Source organism: Gracilinanus agilis, chromosome 4, assembly GCF_016433145.1.
Source record: "Gracilinanus agilis isolate LMUSP501 chromosome 4, AgileGrace, whole genome shotgun sequence".
In the NCBI taxonomy this organism is placed as follows: Eukaryota; Metazoa; Chordata; class Mammalia; order Didelphimorphia; family Didelphidae; genus Gracilinanus; species Gracilinanus agilis.
The window spans coordinates 421835193-421858449 of NC_058133.1; the positions used below are offsets into that span (position 1 = coordinate 421835193).

Genomic DNA, 23257 nt, shown 5'->3' on the forward strand with positions numbered 1-23257 from the left:
TGCGCCATCCCATTTCATCTCCCAGGGTGATTCCAGGGAGCCGGATCGAGAACGCTCTGTGCTGGGACCCTCACCCAGTCAGCTTTCCCTGCCTCCCACCACCGTCCCATTCAGGCAGCTCTCTGGGTAGGCCCCAGCCGCCCTGAGCCAAGGAAGTCACTGCTGAGCCGAGCCCAGGCTCTGCCGCCGTCACCCCAAATGATGGAGCGGGGCCTCCCCTTTAGGACAACTCTGGCGGGGGGTAGCCGGTGACCGAGCCTCCCGCATGGGCCTCTGGTGGGGGCAGGCGGCCGCCGGGGCACCGCCTCGACTCGTCTAACCCGCCCGCGGGCCTGTCTTTGTTCACAGAGAACAGAAGTGCGAGGCTGTGGGGAAGTTCACCAAAGCCATGGATGACGGCGTCAAGGAGCTGCTGACCGTGGGACAAGAGCACTGGAAGCGCTGCACAGGACGTAGGTCCCGCTCTCGGCCTTGCCCGGCTCTCGTTTGCTGTCCTTGTTTTCTGTGTGTGCCGAGCTGGCTAAGATGGTGCCAGGAGTTACCCGTCGGGCATGCGAGCCGTGGGAGCCTGCCTCGGGTGCCTCTCCTCGGGCGGCCGTGAGCCTGAGAGCATTCCTCCAGGCGTGCTTGGCCAGCTTTAAAGGGCCTCGTAGAGGCTGCTTGTTGGTGCTGCAGCACGCAGTTCCTCTGTGGGCAGAAGCAGCCGTCTAAAATGAGAGCGGTGGGGCCTCTGGGGGGGGCTGGGGCGCCTTAAGAGCAGGTCCCGGCCTTCGCGCAGTGCCTGGAGCATAGCCGCCGAGGAGTACATATTTGTTCACTGTGGCTCATTACATGGGCACCAATTTCCATAGGATTTACTGAGAATGTCCAGAATGACTTAACAGTCACTTTAGTGGATGGAGAGCCAGGGCTAGAGATGGAACATCCACAGTTCCAATCTAGCCTCTGACACTTGCTAGTTTTGTAACCCTAGGCAGGTCTTTTAACCTCGGTTGCCTAACCCTTATAACTCTTCTGCCTTGGATCCAATACTTAGCTTTTTTTTTTTTTTTTTTTTAATTATAAAGATATTTTATTTTAGCAATTACTTGTAATAACAAATTTTCACAAAAATTTTCCAAAGTTATATGATGATGTAAATTGTCTCCCCCTCTTTCTTTTCCCTCCCCCATCCTGGAACTAAGCAAGCAATTCGATTCTAAGACAGAAGTGAGGGTTATTTTTTTTTAATTATTATTATTACTTAATCTTAACTATGGTCAGTATGATAAATAGACAGCTTGGATTTCTAATACCCTTCTAAAGAGTCGTTGTTGCATTGCATACTTTTTTTCCTCCCTTTTAATTTACCCTCAAAACACTGAAGAAAAAAAAATTTGCAAAAACTGCCTGTATGCCAAATACCCTGAAAAGCTTTTTAGCATTCTTTGAGAGGAATTCTCCGTGATGTGGTACCAGAGTTATAGTACAGCAATAGCAGGTGCTCATTAGAGTAAGCCTTACTGAACCATCAGAGCAATATGTAGTAGTAATGTTTAGGACAGTCTGTGGATTCTTAATATCTGTCATGACTGGGCCTTCTCTGCCAAAATTTGACTGATCAAATATTCCATTCTCCAACCTTTACTTGGGGAACTGGGAGTTTTAGTTAGCTTTTGAATTTCCATCAATGGGAATTAGTTTACTTTACCTCATAGGTTTCTTTTTATTTTTTTTAAATCAGGTGATTTTTGGTAAATGAGAGACTGTACACAATGTACTTTTCTACTCTAAAACATCATGAATGTGCTTGGCTATTCTAGAAGTAGTTTGAAAAGTTACTGGTTCTACTACTAATAACTAATCATACTCACTAGCATTTATATAGCACCTACTGTGTGTCACATACCTTGGATGAAGAGTCTGAGCACCATTCTGGAAGAAGCTTTTAGACATCCATAGCAAGAGAGGCCCCAGTGGAGGAATGAGTCACAGAGGGGAAGGGCAGCAAGAAAATGGGCAGCTTTGATAATAATGACCATGTAGATCAGTGATGGCAATCCTGTGACATGCGGCCACATACAGAGAAGTCTGGGCCCGCATGCTGAGGATGAAACATTTGCTGTAATGTAGTGTAGACAACTCTGTGCACTGTAGATGACAATTCTACCTATTTTGGTTTATTAAATACAGTTATATATTACAATTATACATTTTTGTTATTTAAACTGTAAATACTGTGAAATTGTGGATTTTTTCCTCAACCTTATGCTTGGTTTTTTGGTGAATTTTGACACACCAAGCTCAAAAGGTTGCCTATCACTAATGTAGATAATGATTGTCTTGGGCCTAGAGTGAATGCAAGTCACCCCCTAGAGAAGGAGCTCTTGTAAGGCCCCACTAAGCGGGATCTGTGGCAGCCACGTATTCCCTCAGCCCCCTTAAAAGAAAGTTGACTGTTCTGTTCTCCCCGATATCTAGGCCGACCTACTGACATGGATCTCCTAGATCAGGGGTCAGCAACGTATGGCTCTTGAGCCATATCTGGCTCTTTTGAGGGCCAGATGTGGCTCTTTTCTGCAGGCGCTGTTACAGGAGCACACTGTGAGCACTGTACGGCTCTCACGAAATTACATTTTAAAAAATGTGGCGTTTATGGCTCTCACGGCCAAAAAGGCTGCCGACCCCTGTCCTAGGGCTTGAAAATAAAACTAGAAATGCGGGTCTAGCACAGCAGGTGTGCTACTAATTTCTGGAGTAATACAACTAATTATAAGCATCATTTTATATCCTTCTGACAACACACAAAGGCACAGATTACAAAGGAATATCAGTTGTATTCTTAACCAGATGAGCATATTGATCATTTGTTGTTACATTGTTATTCAACACAAGATCAAGTTGGGTCATCTTTGTCCTTTTTTTTTTTTTTTTTTTTTTTTTTTTTTTTTAAATTAAAAATGAAAAACAAAAGATTGTTTGGAGATGGGGGGATTCCCAAACTAAGATGAATCGGAGAAGCATCCAAAAAAAAATAAAAACTAAGTATGGAATAAATTATAGATTAATCAATAAGTTACAGGTTAATAAGCCCCCAATGACACTTTTCGCCTTCCTTTTGGGTATAGTCTTACCACATTAGATTATATGTTCCTTGAGGACAAGACTATCTTTTATTCTCATATTTGTATTCTCAGTTCTTAGCACAGTGCCTGGCTCATAGTAGGTATTAAATATTAATTGACCAACTGGCTGATGGATAAACCTCTTATAAAAGTAGCAGCAAAATTGGGGTCTTCTTTTTAAAACATCAAACATAAAACATCAAAAAGTTTTAACATTGCATTTGTAATGCATTTCCCTGCTTTTTCAAGGCACTTTCAATCACATTTTATCAGGAAAAAAAATCACTTAGGATTTGCTAACAAGCCAACTGCCCCTGCCTAAGGGACATCTGTCAGAAGTAATGACAGCTTTGTTTCTGTCCCATGGCCAAGAGAATCTGATGATGTATCCACCCTGAATACAGACTGAAAAGTTGTGTCAGCAAGAGTCTAATCTAAAAAAATAATAGTAATCCATGCTTTGGGCTGTAGTTGAATAACTCTTATAGACAAAAGAAAATATTTTTCAAAAATAAATAAAAAATAAAAATATATGTGGCAGTGCTCACCACTCAGTACTATAAAAGCGTTTCCTGTGTCAGACAGGTATTACAAGGAGTCCTCATTTTACAGATGAGGAAACTGAGGCTCAGAGGTTTTTTTTGTTGTCCTGGCTAGGGGGTTACATAGCTGATGGAAAGTCATGGGGGAGCTTACTGCTCCCCAGAGGTCAGTTTCCCTCTCAATTCCCTCACCCCTAAAATAAATCTGGAAACAAAAAGACTGTGGGTCACCCAAAGCCTTTAGTCAGTGATCCAAAGTCCACCTAACGGGAAGAAAACACCTGGAGATGGAATGGTGCCCTCATTGCTGCTGCTCCTCCAAGTATTCTGTCCAGTTGTGCCTTGCTCCTTCCTCCCCCTCACCCCAAGTGTCCTGAGAATCTTGGTGCCTTTTAGGCTTGTAAAGCTTAGAACTGCACTAAGCCTTTGGGGACACCCTGTATGTGGAATGGCCAAAAGGAATTGCTCAGAGAGTGACCTCACAGGCCTGGTTAAACAAGGAAATTCTCACTTGTCCTTCATAAACACTTTTGTGTCCTTCCACCCCTGCCCTGGAGGAGTACATCAGATTTGACATTTGCCATTTTATTTGCCTGTAATCATTTATATGTGTGTGCACGTTTGTATTTTACCCCCTACCATCCATTTTGAATCAATACTGCATAGGCAGAGTTGTAAAGGCTGTGCACTGGAGGGGTAAGTGACTTACCCAGGGTCACCCAGCTAGGAAATGTCTGAGGCTAGATTTGAACCCAGGATCTCCCTGTCTCTCCATCTACTGAACTGCACCCTGTTATTAAGTATTAATATGAATTTTCAATTGTAAATAGTTTTTTCTTCCTTAAGGCCAAAGGTAAATTATGTAAGTATGCAGATTCACGGGGAAAGAGTCCATTATTTAGAAAATGTTTTGCACCAAGTTCTAAAGAACTGCACATCTAAAAGAACTTTGAATTTTAAAGACTATGGAATCATAGGAGTTTGAGAGTAGGAAAACTCCTTGGAGATCACAGAAGCCAACTCCCTCACTTTACAAACAAAAAGTCAAGTCCCAAAGAGGTCCTCAAATCATGAATTTCATGCTGAAAGGGACCTTAGAGGCCTCCTGCATTGTACAGAAACTGAGACCCAAAGATTAAATGGTTACACACTAATACATGTTAGAGGCAGGATTTGAACAAAGGTCTTGCAGCCTCTGAGCCCAATGACCAAGAGTGTGAACCACTCCTTGAGGCGGCCTGTTCAAGGTCTCGCAACTAGGGACTGAGAAGTGGTGATGCAGCGACCCTAACAAATTAGAAAAGATATTTGAAGTGATTTGCAAACTCCAACATTCTATGCAAATTATTGCATCTCTTTTTGTCCATTGCTTTTCTACCAAACCACATGACTTGGTGCTCCGTGATGCATTCCTTATACTGCAATTGATCTGCCACACAACACCAACCCATACTTTTTTTTTTCTAATAAGTAAATAGGATAGTAAAAGAATAAGAGAATTCTTAAACCAGAGAATAAAGGGAAAATAATAAAGATGCAAGGGATGTGTTGGCTGACAAGTGGCTTAAATGAATAAAGATCAAAGTTGGAATCACTTTTTTATTTTTCTCAGATTAACTAATTGTTTTTTCTTTTTTTTTTCTTTTCTTAGCATTGCCCAAGGAATACCAGAAGATAGGAAAAGCTTTGCAGTGTTTAGCAACTGTATTCAGTTCTAGCGGTTACCAAGGTACATCTTTAATATAGTTGTATATGGACTGAGAGATAGTTAGGATCAAGGAATCTGAGTTGGGAGGGACTCCAACCTGTAAGGGGGGAAAATGGGAATTATGGTTGCATTGGATATTTAAGGTTTGGTCACCAGAAATCGATTAACTATAATTAATAATTAATAAAAGAGACCCAAGTCAAGATGGATTTTATGGTAGTTTATTTACATTCAGGAAGGTTGAAGATAGGGAAAATGAGAGAGAGAAACTCTGGCCTGGACCAGAGGCCTGAACCAGGTAGGGATTCAGAGGCCCCAGCAGAGGGGGCACAGAGGTGAATTAAACAAGTCTTCTTGCCACAAGGCCTCCCTAAGGCTAGAGCCTCCAGAGATGCCAAGGGAAGAGAGAGTCAGCCTGACTTACCCAGGTGACAATTCAAAGGGAAGCAGTCTGAGGTCTCACCTGAGCTCCTTCAGTGCCAAGTGCAAAGCACCCAAAAGCCCCGCACAGGAAGTTACCATCATATTTAAAAGAAAGCAGTTTTCGTCACTTCCTGCGTCCACCTCCAGTTTCACGTGGACAAATGGCAGCCTCAACCCTGGTTTGGACTGCCCAGGTGGCTGTCACTCACTAGCACATGTGGGTCACAGACCTCCCCCCTCCCCACTTAATTCTAAGTTGGGTGGGGTGACATTATTCCTGGTGGCTAAAGTCTAAAGAATGAATGAAGGTGAGCTAATTCTTACATTTACACAGACCATCCTCTAGTAACTCCTCCTTGTTTTCACTGCAACCGATTCTACTCTTGTCCCTCAAAACTCAATCCATCATGTCTGTCCACCCCCCCACCCCATCTGCTTTGCATGCTTCCAGCCTATCCCTTTTTGAATTAAGTATTGACAGGGCACCTGTCTGCCATGGGCAGGCATATGAAGAGGTGCTGGGGGTGGGGGGGAGGAGTCATACCCCCTCCCTTCTGATTACCCCATTGCTGTGTCAGGCACACTGCAGATCCAGGAGTAGGCTCTGTGCTCTGGGAGAGGGACCTTGATTAAAGCTCAGCTCCTCCACTGGGGGAGTCTGTGAACCAGCTTCTCCCAACAGCTCTTCAGTTGCTTTCCCAAAGCCTAGCACCTTAGTTATAGAACTTCCCACAGGTTCTGAAAGTCTTATCTATGCACATTCTTATGACCAGAACTTGAGTTGAGGTGGTCACAGGAGGAATCTTTGAGAATATCCACATCCTATTTCATTGAGTTATATGAAAATGAGAGATCTTGAGAATCTAAGTGATAAAAGATTGGAGAGAAAAGGGAAGTTCGAAGAGGGATATTATTTGTGTTTCTCCTACAAATCCAGCTCTTTTGTGTTTTGTTGAATTAATCCATGACATTTGGCATAATGGAACACAACTGTAGCCTTTGCTACTAGAGGAGACTCAGCCCGGTGGATCACTTGAGCTTCTGAGCAAGATAAGGAAGGAGACCTGGTCTCAAAAAAAAAAAAAAAGTCCTGGATACAAACCGTCTTACTTTTGAGACTCTTAGAATAATAAAAGCCTTTGCTCAAAAAATCCATATTTGAAAGAAGATCCCTTAAAGAAAAATCCCAAGTCCTAAAAACATATGGCCTTATGTCTCTCTCTTTCCTATTTGTCATTCTGTCCATCTTGTTCCATAAGTGGAAATCTCACCTGAATTGTTGAAACCAAGTATCATTTGATTGGAGCTAATAGAGCCTTGTGTCTTACTGTGGTCATTTTGTGCTACAGAACAGATCTGTTTTCCTTACTGATGATTTTATCAGGGTGGTGAGCTCTGAGTGAGGGCCATCCTTTACCCATGCAGATTGTTACCTTCTCTGCATTGTAGACCCCTAGAGAGTTGCCAGGGCCACCAAGAGAAGTTGGGTGACTTGCCAGGTCACAAAGCCAGTGGTGATTGAGACAGAAGTGAACCAGGTCTTCCTAACTCCTGGTTCAACTCTTTAACCAATATCCAGGCAGCCTCTCATAACAACAGAATGATGCTTAAAAATGATCTATTTAAATATATGAATGCCCAGAATAAATAAGACTGCAGTTTTCTCTCTATTGCCCAGTTCCATCCATTTCTAAACATTTAAAAACTGATTCATAGAAACTACTAATCAGATTCTAATTTCTATACATTAGGACATAGCAAAATTCATTTAAATTCAGCCATTGTTTTGTGCCCTCTGTGCCAGGCTCTGAAGTTGAGACGGCTGCCAGTAGCAGGAAGAACGCTGGGTTTCAGAGTAGGGTGACTTGGGTTTGTGTCCTGATTTTGCCTTACCACCTGTTTGATGTTGGACCTGTTTCCTCATCTAGAAAATGAAAGTGTTGGATTTGATTAGGGAACGTAGGCTGGGGATGGGGATGATGAAAGGAGCCAGAGATGCTGCTTTTAGGAAGTAAATCTTTATGCAGGAGTCATGGAAAAAACACAGGAAATGACTTGGTTCATCTCCAGTGATAAGGTGGTCCGAAGTGCTCACCTGACTTTAATTGGCAGTTAGCACATTGCTGCCTAACAAAGATGATCCCCAAGCGGAAATCTAATTATACCTACCCACCCTATCTGGCCTACTTGCTGTTCTGCACACTCAGCACTTCTTTGCCTTTGGCCCAGGCGGAATGTGTGGGACTTGTTCTGCTCATCGGGGCCTGTTTACCCTCCTTGTCCCTTCTCTGCTTCTTCCTTATCCTCCACTCTTCCCAGGAGAATGGGGCGTGCCTCTTCCCAGACCTCCCTGTGCCCCTCGTCTCCTTCCTCAAACATCCCCTCTTAGCGAGGAGCATGCCTGACTCTGCATATCTAGTTACTTACCCAGGCCGCCCAGGCTGCTTCCCAGATCTAATAAAATGAAATCTAATGAAGATAATTGTGAAGTTATATATGTGGGTTCCAGAAAATCACCTTCACACGCTAGAAACAAGGGTGAAAATTGTAAAGCAGACAATTTATCTTCTCCGTGTGAGCTCCAAGATGAAGCTCATGGGCTACCCCAAAAGATGGTGTTTCCAGCTCACTAGAAGTCTCCAGATAGAATTTGGGTAATCCCTTTTCTGCAGTATGCTTAGCTCAAGGACATTGTTATTTGGGAAGAGGCTGCAGCAGGCGCGCCCTCTTGACATTCCTTCCCACTCTCAGGCTCAGGATGGCACAGGATTGATAGGACGGAATAAATTAATGGGGGGGGAAGCATTTATCCAGTGCTTACTCTGTGCTGAGCCATGGGGCAAAAATAAGACTGCAAAGCAGTCTGTCCCTGAGCGCGATGCCATCAAGGGAGATGGCACACAGAGGAGGGCTTCGCTGCCAGTCAGGCGGCCATGCCCACAGGGCTGGCAGCAAGGCTCTATGGACTCCCACTCAGGCCTGCGCGTAGGAAGAGAGTAGACAAGTGGCAGGCGGAGAGGCTAATAGATGGAGACCAGAGAGAAGGGGACAGCTAGAGCTGCTAACATCAGAGCAAACTTCAGTCACTGTCATGGCAGTATCTTCACAGCTTCCATTGCCTACTGCCTTAATTACAAATAATGAGTCCTTATTAAATATCTAAAATGTGGCCCTGTGCTATGGAATAAGAGTGCCTCAAACATTATGAAGTGAATCGTGTTATATATGTGCATTATATAACTTACACATTTAGCACAAAAATATTTTTAATAAGAGACTCAAGTTCCCATTCTAATAGACTCCTCCCTTTCTGAGCCAGATGGAAGTGGCCAACATCAAGTACTTTTCCTCACATTCTCTTAAATTTATCTATGCAAATGTCTAACACAATCTTAACAAAGGAGCTTAAAATCCTTTATTTTTTCCAAGTTCTTCTGTTTCTTTTAGCCCCTATATGCCATTGAAATAAATGCAATTGTGTTTTTCAGGTGAAACAGACCTCAATGATGCAATAACAGAAGCAGGAAAAACTTATGAAGAAATTGCTAATCTTGTGGCAGAGCAGGTGTGTGGGTGTGTGGGTGTGTGGGTGTGGGTGGGTGGGTGGGTGTGTGTGTCTAATTCTGATTTTTTCAATTGGAAAAGAAGTCATAGGACATGCTTCCTTGGTGTTTGTCCAAATATTCAGTTCTTCTGAAAACCAAAAGCAAAAAGTTCATTTTTAGAAATCAAATTTTTTAAAATGGCTTGCTGATTTTCTTTCTTTCTTTTTTTTAAAACCATTAACCTTCCATCTTGGAATCAATACTGTGTATTGGTTCCAGGAAAGAGAGTGATAAGGGCTAGGAAATGGGGGTTAAGTGATTTTCCCAGGGTCACACAGGAAGTCTCCAAGTCCAGATTTGAACCCAGAACTCCCGTCTCTAGGCCTGGCTCTTAGTCTACCAAGCCACCTTGCTGCCCCAGGCTTGCTGATTTTCAAGGAATAAATAACACTGTGATATTCCTATTTCATGTAACAATCTAAAATATTGATTATGGTGCTACAGTCCTAAATCTGAGTTAAAGGACAGAGATAATTTTTATTTTAAAATTCCTTGCACTAACAAGAATTTATGTAAGCTCATTTTAAATTACTTAATCCTCAGTAGCCCCAGTTTCTGTGTTTTGAAGAAAAGAACCATCTCCAAGTTTACCACTTTTTCAACCGTAGTTTTTACTTTCTTGATCCACAGAAGTATTTTCAGATGACTCAGCAAAATGACAAGTAGTTTTATTAAGTATTAAAATGCATTTGGCATGCCCTGACAAGGACAGTAACTTTCTGTTGTTTTTTTTAAGTTACTTATTGTTCTTGTTTAGTCATTTTCATTTGTGTCCAATGCTTTGTGACCCTCATTTGAGGTTTTTGTGGCAAAGATATTAGAGTGGTTTGTCATTTCCTTTTCCAGCTCATTTTACAGTTAATGTAAATTGAGATAAACAGGGTTAAGTAACTTTCCCTAGCTCACACAGCTATTAAGTGTCTGAGGCCGGATTTGAACTCAGGATGATCAGTCTTCTTGACTCTGGGCCTGGTACTCTAATGACTGTGCACCTACCTCCCTAGATTTACTAAGTAGGAGTAGATAATTCTTTTAAAATAAAATGGGGGAGAGGTAGTTGGCTCCAGCCAGGCCTAGAGATGGGAAGTCCTGGGTTCAAATCTGGCTTCAGACACTTCTAGCTATGTGACTCTGGACAAGTCACTTAATCCCCATTTCCTAGCCCTTACCACTCTTCTGCCTTAGAACCAATAGATAAGTTTTGTTTTTTAAGTATATCTGAAAAATGGTACTGTAAACAAAACAATTGCAAAAAATATTATTAAATCCAAAAAATAGTCAAATTTCAAGATTTGGTTTATGGCTGCAGAGATGACATAAAGGATAGGATGGTGGCCCTGGAGTCAAGAACTCAAATCTGGCCTCAAACACTTATTAGCTGTGTGATTCTGGGCAAGTCACTATTTTAAAAATGTTTGCCTCGGTCTTCTTATCTATTAAATAGGATAATAATAGTAGTACCCACCTCCTAGGTTGTTGGCAGGATAAAATGAGGCAATATTTGTAAAGCATGGTGCTTGTTTCCTTCCTTCCTTTTTAAAGTATTAATCCAGTGATTATCTACATTCCTCTGAGAATAGCTTGAATGTCCCTGAAGATACATATCTGAGAACCAATAAGTAGTGGTCATTTGTCTTTTTTATAACGTGTGTTTTTTGTGTCACTCTAAAACTGCTCATTTTAAATGGCTACTTTAGAGGTTTTATCTTTAACTTTTGCAAAATATCTGTGAAAATATATTTTGCTTCAGTTATTATGTTTTTAACCCCACCTTCCATCTTAGAATCCATACTGTATATTGGTTCTGAGGCAGAACAGCAAGGGCTAGGCCATTGTGGCTAAGTGACTTGCCCAAAATCACCCAGCTAGGAAGCGTCTGAAGCCAGACTTGAACCCAGGACCTCCCATCTTTAGGCCTGGCTCTCAATCCACTGATGCCCCATCAGTTACTCTCTTAATAAAATCTAGTTGAAGATTTAAAACAATATTTCTGACTTAATTGGTATGTAGGCTATTGGCTTTTTTTTTTTTTTAAGACTTTTTTCTTATTTGTCAGTAATCACACTCTTATCTATTTTAGCCAAAGAAAGATCTCCATTTCTTGATGGAATGTAATCATGAGTACAAAGGATTCCTTGGCTGCTTCCCTGACATCATCGGTGCTCACAAGGTATTTTGGTCTTTTAGGTGGCCCCCTTAAGTGCCTCAGAGACAGGGGTCAAAGTCAGCGATGCGGCCTCTAGCTTGTTTCGGGGGCTGGAATGGAAAGTGGGTGAAGACACCTTTCCCAGAATCCCTAGGACAGGGACCCTCCATTTCCCAACTCTCCTCTCCCTCAGAGGGTCGTGGCAGTCCAGAGGTGCAGGGCTGGGTGTAGTGACCGACTTCCTCTTGTCTCTGATCCATGCTGTTATGTTCAATCTTGATCCTGGGTTAATTGTGGGTGTTGAATCCTAAGTGGGACACCTAGGTTTGATAGTGAACCCAAAGGATCATCCACTGCAGTTGATGTTACAAGAATATATAGAATCTGCTTATCCCAAACTCAAGATGACTACAGTATCCCAGGGCTAACAGTCAAGCAAGGAATCAGCTGATAGAAGAATTCAGCCAACTCTGCTCAACTGAAGCCCTGTGCCTTGGATAACGCCATTTTTCTGACTGTGGATTTGATCACTAATGTTGAAGGAATATAATAAACCCCTTCCTTAAGCTGGCACAGGATGTAATCCAGTAGAGCCCACTAGATCTTTGATGAAGCTCAGGCAAGCTATAGTCTTAAAGATGTTTTAGTAATCTAATAGATCTAGGGAAGGAGAAGCTGGGAAATGGCTGGGAAAGTGGGAATTGGAAATCCTTAAATATATCTAGATAACTATATTATTGATGAATCCTCTCCTATATATTGCTGATCAAAGTTCTTGATGGTTAACAGCCTAACTGAGGCCAGACAGGCCTCAACCTAGAGTTAAGGTTCTCCTGCTGAATGATAGGTCTTGTTAGTCTTCTTGGTAACGTAATTAATTCAGGAAACAGGGATTGATGAAACACAGTTGAAAGCTGGTTGCTAGTTGATGGATGAATAGAGCACAAGGTAGGCCTACTCAAACCACCCTTCACCCAAATATCTCACAACTGAGACCCAAATGGGCTCAAATCCCTGCCTCTTATACCCGAGCTTAACTGCCCTGGCTGCTGCCAGGCTCCTGCCAAGGTCAGTCCATTCCACATTCTAAGCAGGTAACTGTCCATCATCTTGACTTCAACATGACTGTCAAATATTTTGTTAAAATGCACACTCCTCTTGGGTGCTGACAACCCTCCATCATCTGGCTCCTTCCTAGCACAGGCCCATGCATCATTCACTTTCACAGACACCGCCTTGCTGCCATGGTGGTCCTCCAGCCAGTCCCTCTTCCTGATAGTCAATTTCCTGCTTCGACGCCTTTGCCCAGCCTTTCCCGCACATGCCTAGCTTGCTTCTTCTTTCTTCAAAGAATCTGACTTCCTACAACCGACCTGTCTTCATTCTTCTTCCTTTGTCTCCGGGTGCTTATTGAGTTTCTTCCCGGACCCAGGGCTAGATGGGGCCCTCCGCAGATCTACCTGTTTTAGAGTCTCCATTTGTCATGGGGCGGTGGGGTTGGTTGGAGCATTTTCGTTTTCAAAGTTTATCTGCAAAATCCCAACAGGCGGCCGTCAGAAGACTTCATTGTTCTCCCGTCATTCAGGTTGGCCATTTGGGCATGGCTCTTGGTCATTGAAGTGGCATCCAAGAAAGGAAGCCCCTGGGAATGCATAGTTTGGCAGGACCTAAAAAATCTGTACAACTCGGAATGACCCGGCTTTTATTAAGGATTTCTGTCGTCTGAGCACCAGGTTTGCTTTCTGTGCGGAATGACCTGGCCGTCTGAACTGCAGAGTGTCCTTCTGACCTTCCTGGTTTTGTTGCTGCTGTCATCCCGACGCTCAGACATTGCCCATCATCCAACAAGCATCCATTGTTTTTTCATCTTCATTGGGAAAAAATAGGAAAAAACCCTTCATAATAAATATATGTAAACACGTGAGGCAGCCTAATATACAGAATGAAACATTTTTGGACCTGATCAATAGGAAACTTTGTTTTACTTGACTCTTACTTGGTATAAGGATTTAGGGTGGAAATGCCTGATAGTTGAAAAAAATAAAATTTAATTTAGAAATAGGAATAATTAAGTAAAACAAATTCTCTCATTAATGGTATCCAAAAAATAGATGTTTCCTCTCCTTCGGTACAGCGTCCCTCTGGGGGAGGTCGTAGCACATCAGTCTCACGGCCTCATCTCAGAAGCCACAGACTGACCCTGCCGTGATGGGCTAGGCGGCCCCCAGCCCCCTATCCCCCCGCGTCTCCCCTTCCCCCCAGCTCTCCTAGCTCTTCGTCACTGCGCCCCGGCTGTGGGGGAGCCCCGCGGCTCTGCTTCACTGGCTCGCAGCCTCGCTCTCCTAGAAACCCTGGGTTGTGCGTCCTCCGCTAACACGCTGCTTTGTATTGGACAGGCGGCCATAGAAAAGGTGAAGGAAAGCGACAAGCTGGTGGCCACCAGTAAGATCACCCCCCAGGACAAGCAGAACATGGCCAAGCGCGTCGGTGTCATGTCTTACGCACTCCAAGGTAAGCTCGAGGACGCTTCCCCAGGCTCCAGGCGGGCCTCTGACACTGTCTTTTCCCAGGGCAGAGTTCAGTGGGGGGCCTGGAGCCGCGCTTGGCAGGGCCAAAGCAAACCAGGGCTGGTTTTCCCAGAAGTTAAAGAGTAGTTTGGCTTGGTATTTCCTGCGAGCAGTCAGAACAACATTTTAAATTTGATTTTTTTTTTTTTTTTAAGGATCACACATCCTAATGGCTTACTTAAAAAATCATGAAGCTAGGTGATGTTGTGGACAGAATGCTGGACCTAGAGTCAGAAAGACTCGAGTTCAAATCCAGCCACAGATGCTGACTCACCAGGAGACCCTGGGCAGGACACTTAGCCCTATTTGCCTCTGTTTCCTCCCCTGTAAAATGAGCTGGAAAGGGAAGTGGCCCACCAGGCCAGTCTCTGTGCCAAGAAAACTGCCACGGCGTCATGAGGAGCCAGATGGCTCTGAGAGCCAGGCACCGTAGCGATGACTGACTCCTAAGTCACTCCTGGTGTGCGTGTGGGGTTAGTACACGTGATGGCGTCTCGGAGACGCACAAACAACTGAGTACACATGACATAAACACGGAGGAGCTGGACATTTGGTTCAAGAATAGGCCTTGTCGTGGGGGCAGCTGGGTAGCTCAGTGGAGTGAGAGTCAGGCCTAGAGACGGGAGGTCCTAGGTTCAAATCCGGCCTCAGCCACTTCCCAGCTGTGTGACCCTGGGCAAGTCACTTGACCCCCATTGCCCACCCTTACCAATCTTCCACCTATGAGACAATACACCGAAGTACAAGGGTTTAAAAAAAAAATAATAAAGATATTGACTTGGACTACCATCTAAAAAAAAAAAAAAAGAATAGGCCTTGTCGAAACTCTTAAAATGTAATAGAGGGGGCAGCAAGATAACACAGTGGATAAAGAACCAGGCCTGGAGTCGAGCGGTCCTGGGTTCAAATCTATCTTTAGATACTTCTTCGCTGGGTGACCCTGGGCAAGTCACTTAACCCCAGTTGCTTAGTCCTTGCCACTTTTCTGTCTTAGGAAAATAAGAGTTGGTTTTTTTTTTTGTTTTTTTTTTTCTTTTTTTTTTTTTAATAAATAATATAAAATCACACACCCCCCACCCCACTGCCAAGCGAGCCTCACCCAGGGACAGCACCCCCTTCGGCAGGCCGTAAGCTGACTTTTGTCTTGGGTTTGGTTGCAGCGGAGATGAACCACTTTCACAGTAACCGGATCTATGACTACAACAGCGTCATCCGCCTGTATCTGGAGCAGCAGGTACAGTTTTATGAAACGGTGAGTTGGGGTCCTGTACCTGCCTGCCCTGGGGGCCGGGCCGAGGGGCGGCCACCTACCTTCGCTTTGGTGGATTTATTTAGGGCTTGTGCTTTGGGACGGGAAGTGTCGAGGCATTTTTTTTTAATCATTTATTAATATTCGTTTTTAACATGGTTACATGATTCATGCTCCTACTTTCCCCTTCACCCCCCTGAACTCCCCCCACCCATGGCCGATGCACATTTACACTGGTTTTAACATGTGTCCTTGATCAAGACCTATTTCCAAATTATTGATAGTTGCATTGGTGTGGTAGTTTCAAGTCCACATCCTCAATCATGTCCGCCTCATCCCATGTGTTCAAGCAGTTGTTTTTCTTCTATGTTTCCTCTCCTGCAGTTCTTCCTCTGAATGTGGGTAGCATCTTTACCATAAATCCCTCAGAATTGTCCTGGGTCATTGCATTGCTGCTGGTACAGAGGTCCATTACATTCAATTTTACCACAGTATATCAGTCTCTGTGTACAAAGTTCTTCTGGCTCTGCTCCTTTCACTCTGCATCACTTCCTGGAGGTCTCTCCAGTTCGCCTGGAACTCCTCCAGTTTATTATTCCTTTTAGCACAATAGTATTCCATCACCCGCATATACCACAATTTGTTCATCCATTCCCCAATTGAAGGACATCCCCTCATTTTCCAGTTTTTTGCCACCACAAAAAGTGTAGCTATAAATATTTTCGTACAAGTCTGTTTATCTATGATCTCTTTGGGGTACAAACCCAGCAATGGTATGGCTGGATCAAAGGGCAGGCAGTCTTTTATAGCCCTTTGAGCATAGTTCAAAATTGCCAGCCAGAATGCTTGGATGAGTTCACAGCTCCACCAGCAATGCATCAATGTCCCAATTTGGCCACATCCCCTCCAACATTCATTACTCTCCCCTTCTTTCATTTTAGCCAATCTGCTGGGTGTGAGGTGATACCTCAGAGTTGTTTTGATTTGTTTTGATTTGCATTTCTCTAATTATTAGAGATTTGGAACACTTTCTCATGTGCTTATTGATACTTTTGATTTCTTTACCTGAAAATTGTCTCTTGCCCGTTTATCAATTGGGGAATGACTTGATTTTTTATACAATTGCTTTAACTCCTTGTATATTTGAGTAATTAGACCCCTGTCATAGTTTTTTGTTATAAAGATTTTTTCCCAATTTGTTGTTTCCCTCCTGATTTTGACTACATTGTTTTTGTTTGTGCAAAAGCTTTTTAGCTTAATATAATCAAAACCATTTAATTTACATTTTGTAATTTTCTCTAACTCTTGCTTGGTTTTAAAATCTTTCCTTTCCCACAGATCTGACAGGTATACTATTCTGTGTTCACTTAACATGTTTATAGTTTCCCTCTTTATATTCAAGTCGTTCACCCATTCTGAATTTATCTTGGTGTAGGGTGTAAGATGTTGATCTAAACCTAATCTCTCCCATATTGTTTTCCAAATTTCCCAGCAATTTTGCCAAATAGTGGATTCATGTCCCAAAAGTTGGGCTCTTTGGGTTTATCATACACTGTCTTGCTGATGTCATTAATCCCAAGTCTATTCCACTGATCCTCCCCTCTATCTCTTAGCCAGTACCATATTGTTTTGATGACTGCTGCTTTATAGTATAGTTTAATATCTGGTACTGCTAGGCCCCCTTCCTTCACATTTTCTTTCATTATTTCCCTTGATATTCTTGATCTTTTGTTATTCCAAATGAAATTTGTTATAGTTTTTCCTAATTCAGTAAAAAAGTTTTTTGGTAATTTGATAGGTATGGTTCTCATTTTTGAACTCTTCCATAGCTTGTGATCAGTTTTCATTGTTTTGGGAAGGTTTGGATACTTGTTTGTCCTCCTCTGTTGTCTGGATTTTCTCTGTGTAAAAGTTGTCAAGTGTTCCAGAGTTTTTCTTGATAATCTTTTTCTTCTGGGGTTCTTGGCTTGCCATTGTTAGCCCCGCCCCTTCTCAGCTTTGTCCTCACACTCAGGGTCTGTCTGCTCTTTCTATGCTCCGGTGGAGGGCTCAGATCTCCTTGTCCTCCGGGTTGAGCCTCCTGGTCGTCCCTGGTCTGCCCCTCTGCCCGAGGCTCCTTCAGCAGTCTCAGGGGCTGCTTCCAGAGCCGCGCTCCCATCTGCACAGGGTCCCCACTCGAGGTCCAAGCCTGCACTTGAGATCTTTGTCTGTGCCCAGGGCACTGCCTTCACCCGCGAAGATGCTCGGGAAAGTCCATGCGCGTTCTTTAGCCACTTGGGGTTCTAAGTCTTGCTGCTCTCAGGTACAAGCCCTGGAGCTGCCAGTGTCTTGGGTGCCCCGATCCTGCTTTCACTCATGTGTGCTGGCGTTGTGCGTGGGGGGTGAGGGGGGACTTCTTCCTCTCGTGTTTTAGTGAGAGCTGTTTCACCCCTTTATAGTGTGGAAATGCCCCGATTCCGCGTACCTTCAATGCTGCGCCCCGTTGTGGGGTTCCTTCGTCTGGATTTGTTTTTATTTCCCCTTGAGGAGGAGTCCTGTATGCTTTGGTTAAAAGAGATCCAACAGCTGCTCCTTACTCTGCCGCCATCTTAACTGGATGTTTGAGGCTTTTTTTTTTTTTTTTTTAAGGTAAAAGGTGATTGTTTAAAGAATTGTTACTGCCTTTGATTTTTATATGGCCCCCCATCCCGATCGATCGCTCCCCACCCCCTGCTCCGTGACCATGTCACGTGAGAAAGAAGCTCTGAGCTCCCACCTCTGCAAGGAAGAACAGAGGGGAGACTGTCATCTGGCGGCCGGGCTGCGGCCTCTCTGCTCCACCTCTCGTTCTCTCACGTTTTCCTGCTTCTGCCCCCTCCACTTTGTCCCTCTTCTTCATGTTTTCTCCCGCTTCAGAGAGTCCCTTACATTTCATTTTCATTGTGTTCCACAGTCTGTTTACCCACTGCACCGTCAAGGAGGCATTTTCTTCATTTCAAAATCTTTGCCCTGTTGGAAGTGCTCCTGTGATGATTTGGGGGTCTTTCTATCTTGGAGCTCCTTGGGGCCTAGGAGAGGGGCTGGGATCTCTGGGGCTTGCTCAGGGGCGTTCCGAGGTACACGTCAGAGTCTGTGCTGATTCTCAGCCTCCCCCTCCCCCCCCATGGGGCGTTCGTGTGCGGGCCTTGCCAGGGCCCCCACCTCGGCCAGTTAGCCGCGTGTCAGGGGAGACGTCAGAGCTCTTGGAGTTTGGGCTGCCCCCGGTGTGAGGGATTTGGAGAGGAGGCGCCGCTTCTGGAGAAGCTTTTGCTTATCCCTTCGAGTTTTCTCTCACCATCAAAAAAAATCTTTTCTCCTTTGAAGGAGAAAGAATCTTGGATTCTTAAACTCTAAGAATACCCTGTTTTGATCCCACCTTCCTCCTCCTTTACTGGCTAGTGGGCCAAATCATCCATTTCTCTGGGTACCAGGAACACACTGCTGAGGGAGGAGCGGGGAGAGGACACGAGACTGGCCCAGAGCTGAAACCCAGAGCCCTGCGTGTGTGTGTGTCTGTGTCTGTGTGTCTGTGTATGTGTGAGTGTCTGTGTGTGAGAGTATGTATGTATGAGTGTCTGTATGTGAGTATGTATGTGTGTGTGTGAGTATGTGTGTGTCTGTGTGTATGTGTGTGTGTGTGTGTGTGTGTGTGTGTGTGAGAGAATGTGTGTGTATGACCCTCTCCTGGGAGCAGGGGCGGCTGTCCCTGCACCACCAGGGGCCAAGGATTTTCTTTCACCAAGATTTTAGCCAAAGCAGAAGGACGCGTCCCTGAGCTACATCCGCGCCTCCCAGAGGTCAGGGGCCCGCTCAGAAGGGGCAGCCTTCGCGGGGAACAGCCAAGGGCCCTCCCCCCTCCTCTGGTGCCTCGCTCCTTGGGGCTTTTGCCCAGGTCTTTTATTTTGATTAAAGCAGAGGTCCTGTGTCCTGGGCACCTTTAGCACTCACATGAAACCAGTGGGCCTCTTCTCAAATGTTTTAAAATGCAGAGGATTAGGAAGGAAACCTCCTATATTGAAATACATTTATCTAATTTAAAAATTTTACATATATATATAAATGTTTATATACTTTATATTTTAAGTTTGCATGTGATATATTAACTATAATACAGCTATTATGGTTATATCTGTAAAACGACGTGCCTTATTGACCTCTCATTATTTACATATGTCATTTGAGGCTCACAGAACCTTGAGGAGTAGATCCTATTATGCCCCCTGGTCACAGATGACAAAACTCAGGCCTCAAAGCCAAGTTCAAGACTTTTAAGAACCCCTGATTTAAAGGGATAGTTCAATCTTTTTTTTCCTTTTTTTTTTTTTCCTTTCAGTATATGTTCATCCCAAGGCAGAAGAGTGGTAAGGGTAGACAATGGGGGTCAAGTGACTTGCCCAGGGTCACACAGCTGGGAAGTGTCTGAGGTCATATTTGAACCTAGGACCTCCCGTCTCTAGGCCTGGCTCTCAATCCACTGAGCTACCCCAGCTGACCCCAGAGAAGGTTTGGTATTTACAGAAATCACTATAATATAAAACCGGAAAAGCATCCATAAAACAGCTTTTTAAAAAATAAAAGTTTCTTTTATTTCTATTTTTTTAATTTGTTGGAAACAATGGGTATGAGACAGTTTCACCACAGGAATGTAAGTAAGTAGCCATCTCCCTTTGTGGAATAAAGTTCATAGATTTGGCACAAGCCACATTCCATTACTGTGTTCTTATGAGTAACATTCGTGGCACCTTGCACAGGGAACAAGTAGAAAGGCTTAAAAATGATGGTTCTTGTTACCCTTTGCTGAGCTCCTGAGCTCAGGAGGTTCTCTCCCTGAGGCGGAGGGAGCCCAGCCAGTTTGCATGGTAAAATGGTAGCTGCTGGTTTTATTGTTTTGGTTTGTTTACAGAATCACTTTTAAAAAATGTATTACTCCATAAAATATTTTTATGGCCCTGAGTTATACTAGGTGATAGACAACATTTCGACATTTTAGATTTCCCTTAGACACCTAAGAAAGTAAGCCCTTAAAAAATGGAAACGTCCATTTTCAACAAAGTTCAAAGTACAAATATTCTTAAATGAAGATTGTTTTAATATTGTAAACTTTTCTTCCAGATTGCAGAAAAGCTGAGGCAGGCCCTTAGCCGCTTTCCGGTGATGTAGGACAAAACTAAAGGGACGTGAAGAAAACTCCGAAGTGCTTCTTTCTGACTTGGGGCAATGCAATTTAAAGTTTGTTTTCTGTTCTTTTTCTTCTTTCACCATCCCCCCAAAAAAAAAATCCAAAAAATAACTGAGTTGCAAAAAAAAAAAAAAACCAAACAAAAAAAACACAAACCCACAAAATTAAGATGTTTACTTTATTAACCAGCCTAAATGCACCATTTATTCAAGGGTATCCCTTTTTTTAGTTCATTTTTCATATCCATTATTTAAAAAAACAAATTTTTCTCTATTTTTGGAAAGTACTTCAGATTGCTGGGACTTGTTAATGAAAAAAATAAGAGTTTTTCCCACTGATTTTTATATAGATTCCTACTCTCTTAAGTCACATAAAATCTTCTAGTTCTTACCCAATGTCAGATAAATACTAATTTCTTTAAAAACATGAAATATGCCAGAATAAAAAGATATATATGTTTGTATATTTTTATAACTCTACAGTCTTTGGGGGGATTCCTGTCTACTATTTAGCAAAATCCACATACATTTCATTTACACATTTGAAACATAATAGCTTATATTTGGGGGTGGAGAGCAAGAGGGAGGTGAAAAGGGGGCCCCCTGGGTTTTTTAGGTCTCTGTTATGTTCTAAATTTGTCACTGTTTACCTCTTTGAAAAGACTCCAAACTCACAAAACAAACCAGATACACCCATAGGCTCCTTCCCTTGCTGCCATTTCCTCGCCTATCCACTAGCTCCAAAGTAATTTCTATGACACTTGCCCTGTGGCCTGTGAGGATTTGTGTATCTGTATATTGTTCCTTCTTTCAGATTGGAGTCAAAGGGCAACAAACACCAAGAATCACTGGGCATTCCTGCTGGGGTGTCCCCTCCCCCCCAACCCACCCACTGAGGGGGCAGCCCAAGCCTTCTAGGCCCTTGGGGCACTTGGGGGTGGAGGGAGAGTGAACCAAGCCCTCCTGTCAGATGTTCCACCCTCTCCTGGCTGAGACCAGATGCTGGTGATGATGGCATGTTGTGGCCTAGAGCCCTGTGGGGTAGGGCGGGAGAGAGGAAAGGGCTGCCCCCCCAGGTGATGGATACACATGAAGCTGGGGGAACGGACAGCAGTTCTCTGTGCTTTGTTTCAGGAGGGGCTGCCGGGCCTCCTCCCAGTGGCTGTGTCCTCTGCAGGGCTTTCCTTCACACAGGAATGTCCCAGTGCAGGCTGCCCAGTGTGGTCACTCAGCCAGACCGTGATGGAACCCTGAGGCTAACACACCAGGAGTCCAGCTTGCTGCAGAGGGCCAGGGGCTACTTTCTGAGCTCTGGGGGCTGCCTTACTTTCATTTTTCTGTACTAATGATTAAAGAAAAGAAAAAATAGAGGCTAGCATAAGATGAAACCAAAAAAAATAATAACAAAATGAGGATATGTGAGAACATCTACACTTCAGCATCAGGGGTTTTTGTTAATCTTTTTATAAATAATTTTCCTCCCAAGCTTTCCTTTTATAAAATTCCAGAGAGCCATGTTTATGATACAGCCATTTAATATATGTACAAATTGTAAAGGATGTGTATAAATGTTTTACACCAAATGTAAGAGCATGTAGAAACATCTTATAAAATAAATTGTTAAAAGGTGTACAGTAAATTCTCAAAGCACTTTTTCAAAACAATACCTCAGCATTTGTATTTTTTTTTTTTTCATTTTAATTGCTGTTTGATATATGTTGTTTCTAAAAGTGAGGGGGTAGGATTTGTTTCCTTTGATTTACTAGTTTTGGGTTTTTGAGGCTTTTTGTTTTTTGTTTTTTGTTTTCCATTAAGCTTTACTTTATTTTAAAAAAATTAAAAAAAAAACAAAACACCTTTCCCTACTCCCAATTGAGAAAGCACTACAAACCCTGTTACAAACATTTACAGTCAAATAAATTCCCTTATTGACTGTATCCCCCTTCCCCCCCAAAAAAATATCTCAGCCCCTGCTCTGGAATCCTTCACCTCTTTATCAGAAGGCACCTAGCCTGTTTCATCATGAGCCCTCTGGAATGGTGTTTGGTCTTTGTGTGGATCAGCCCTCAAAGTTCAATATTGTTGTTTTTTGGAGAAACTCTTCTGCTGGTTCTATTCACTTCATTTCCTCCGTTCATCCAAATCTTCCCAGATTTGACTTAATATTTATGCCAGGGCAGAGGTTGGTATTGATTGTGTAAGGACTTAAAAGATCTATTTCCCTGAATATAAAGACTGATTATCCCCGTGAGGGGTTTTTTCCTTTACCCTTTGGAATGATAATAGTGATGATTGCTCACATTTATATCGCCCTTTAAGGTTAGCAGAGCACTTTACAATGTTATACATTTTATCCTGGTTGGTAGGGAGGCCAGGTGACTTGCCAAGGGGGCAGGTCGCTAAGAAGTGTCTGAGGCAGGATTTGGACTCCAGGTCCAGCACCCTTTCCACCATAGCACCTTTAGAAACAAGCATGTCCTGCAATCTCAACAAGCTACCTTTGGAACATTCTGGCTTCCAAAAAATTGTTGTTCCATCATTTTCAACTCCTCACGACCCTGTGTGGAGTTTTCTTGGCAAAGGCCCTGGAGTGGTTTGCCATTGCCTTCTCCGGCTCATTTGACAAATGAGGAAACCGAGGCAGGGTGCAGTGACTTTCCCAAAGTCACACAGCTCCTAGGTGTCCGAGGCCACTTATTTCAGATCCTCTTGACTCC

The 23257-nt window shown here is 43.4% G+C and overlaps 1 protein-coding gene across 4 annotated transcripts in view; it reads left to right on the top strand.

Moving 5' to 3' along the window:
• Positions 1 to 22170, top strand: part of SNX9 (sorting nexin 9) — a 107505-nt gene extending 85335 nt beyond the window's left edge. For 3 of the 4 annotated variants that reach the window (XM_044671775.1, XM_044671776.1, XM_044671778.1), the window contains 7 exons: positions 349 to 452; positions 5298 to 5375; positions 9266 to 9342; positions 11463 to 11552; positions 13925 to 14039; positions 15256 to 15347; positions 20475 to 22170. In XM_044671775.1, coding sequence (XP_044527710.1) covers positions 349 to 452; positions 5298 to 5375; positions 9266 to 9342; positions 11463 to 11552; positions 13925 to 14039; positions 15256 to 15347; positions 20475 to 20522 — 604 coding nt within the window. In that variant the 3' untranslated portion in view covers positions 20523 to 22170. The remainder of the gene's footprint in view (positions 1 to 348; positions 453 to 5297; positions 5376 to 9265; positions 9343 to 11462; positions 11553 to 13924; positions 14040 to 15255; positions 15348 to 20474) is intronic. The other variant, XM_044671777.1, reaches the window with a different exon arrangement.
• Positions 22171 to 23257: the final 1087 nt, after the last annotated feature.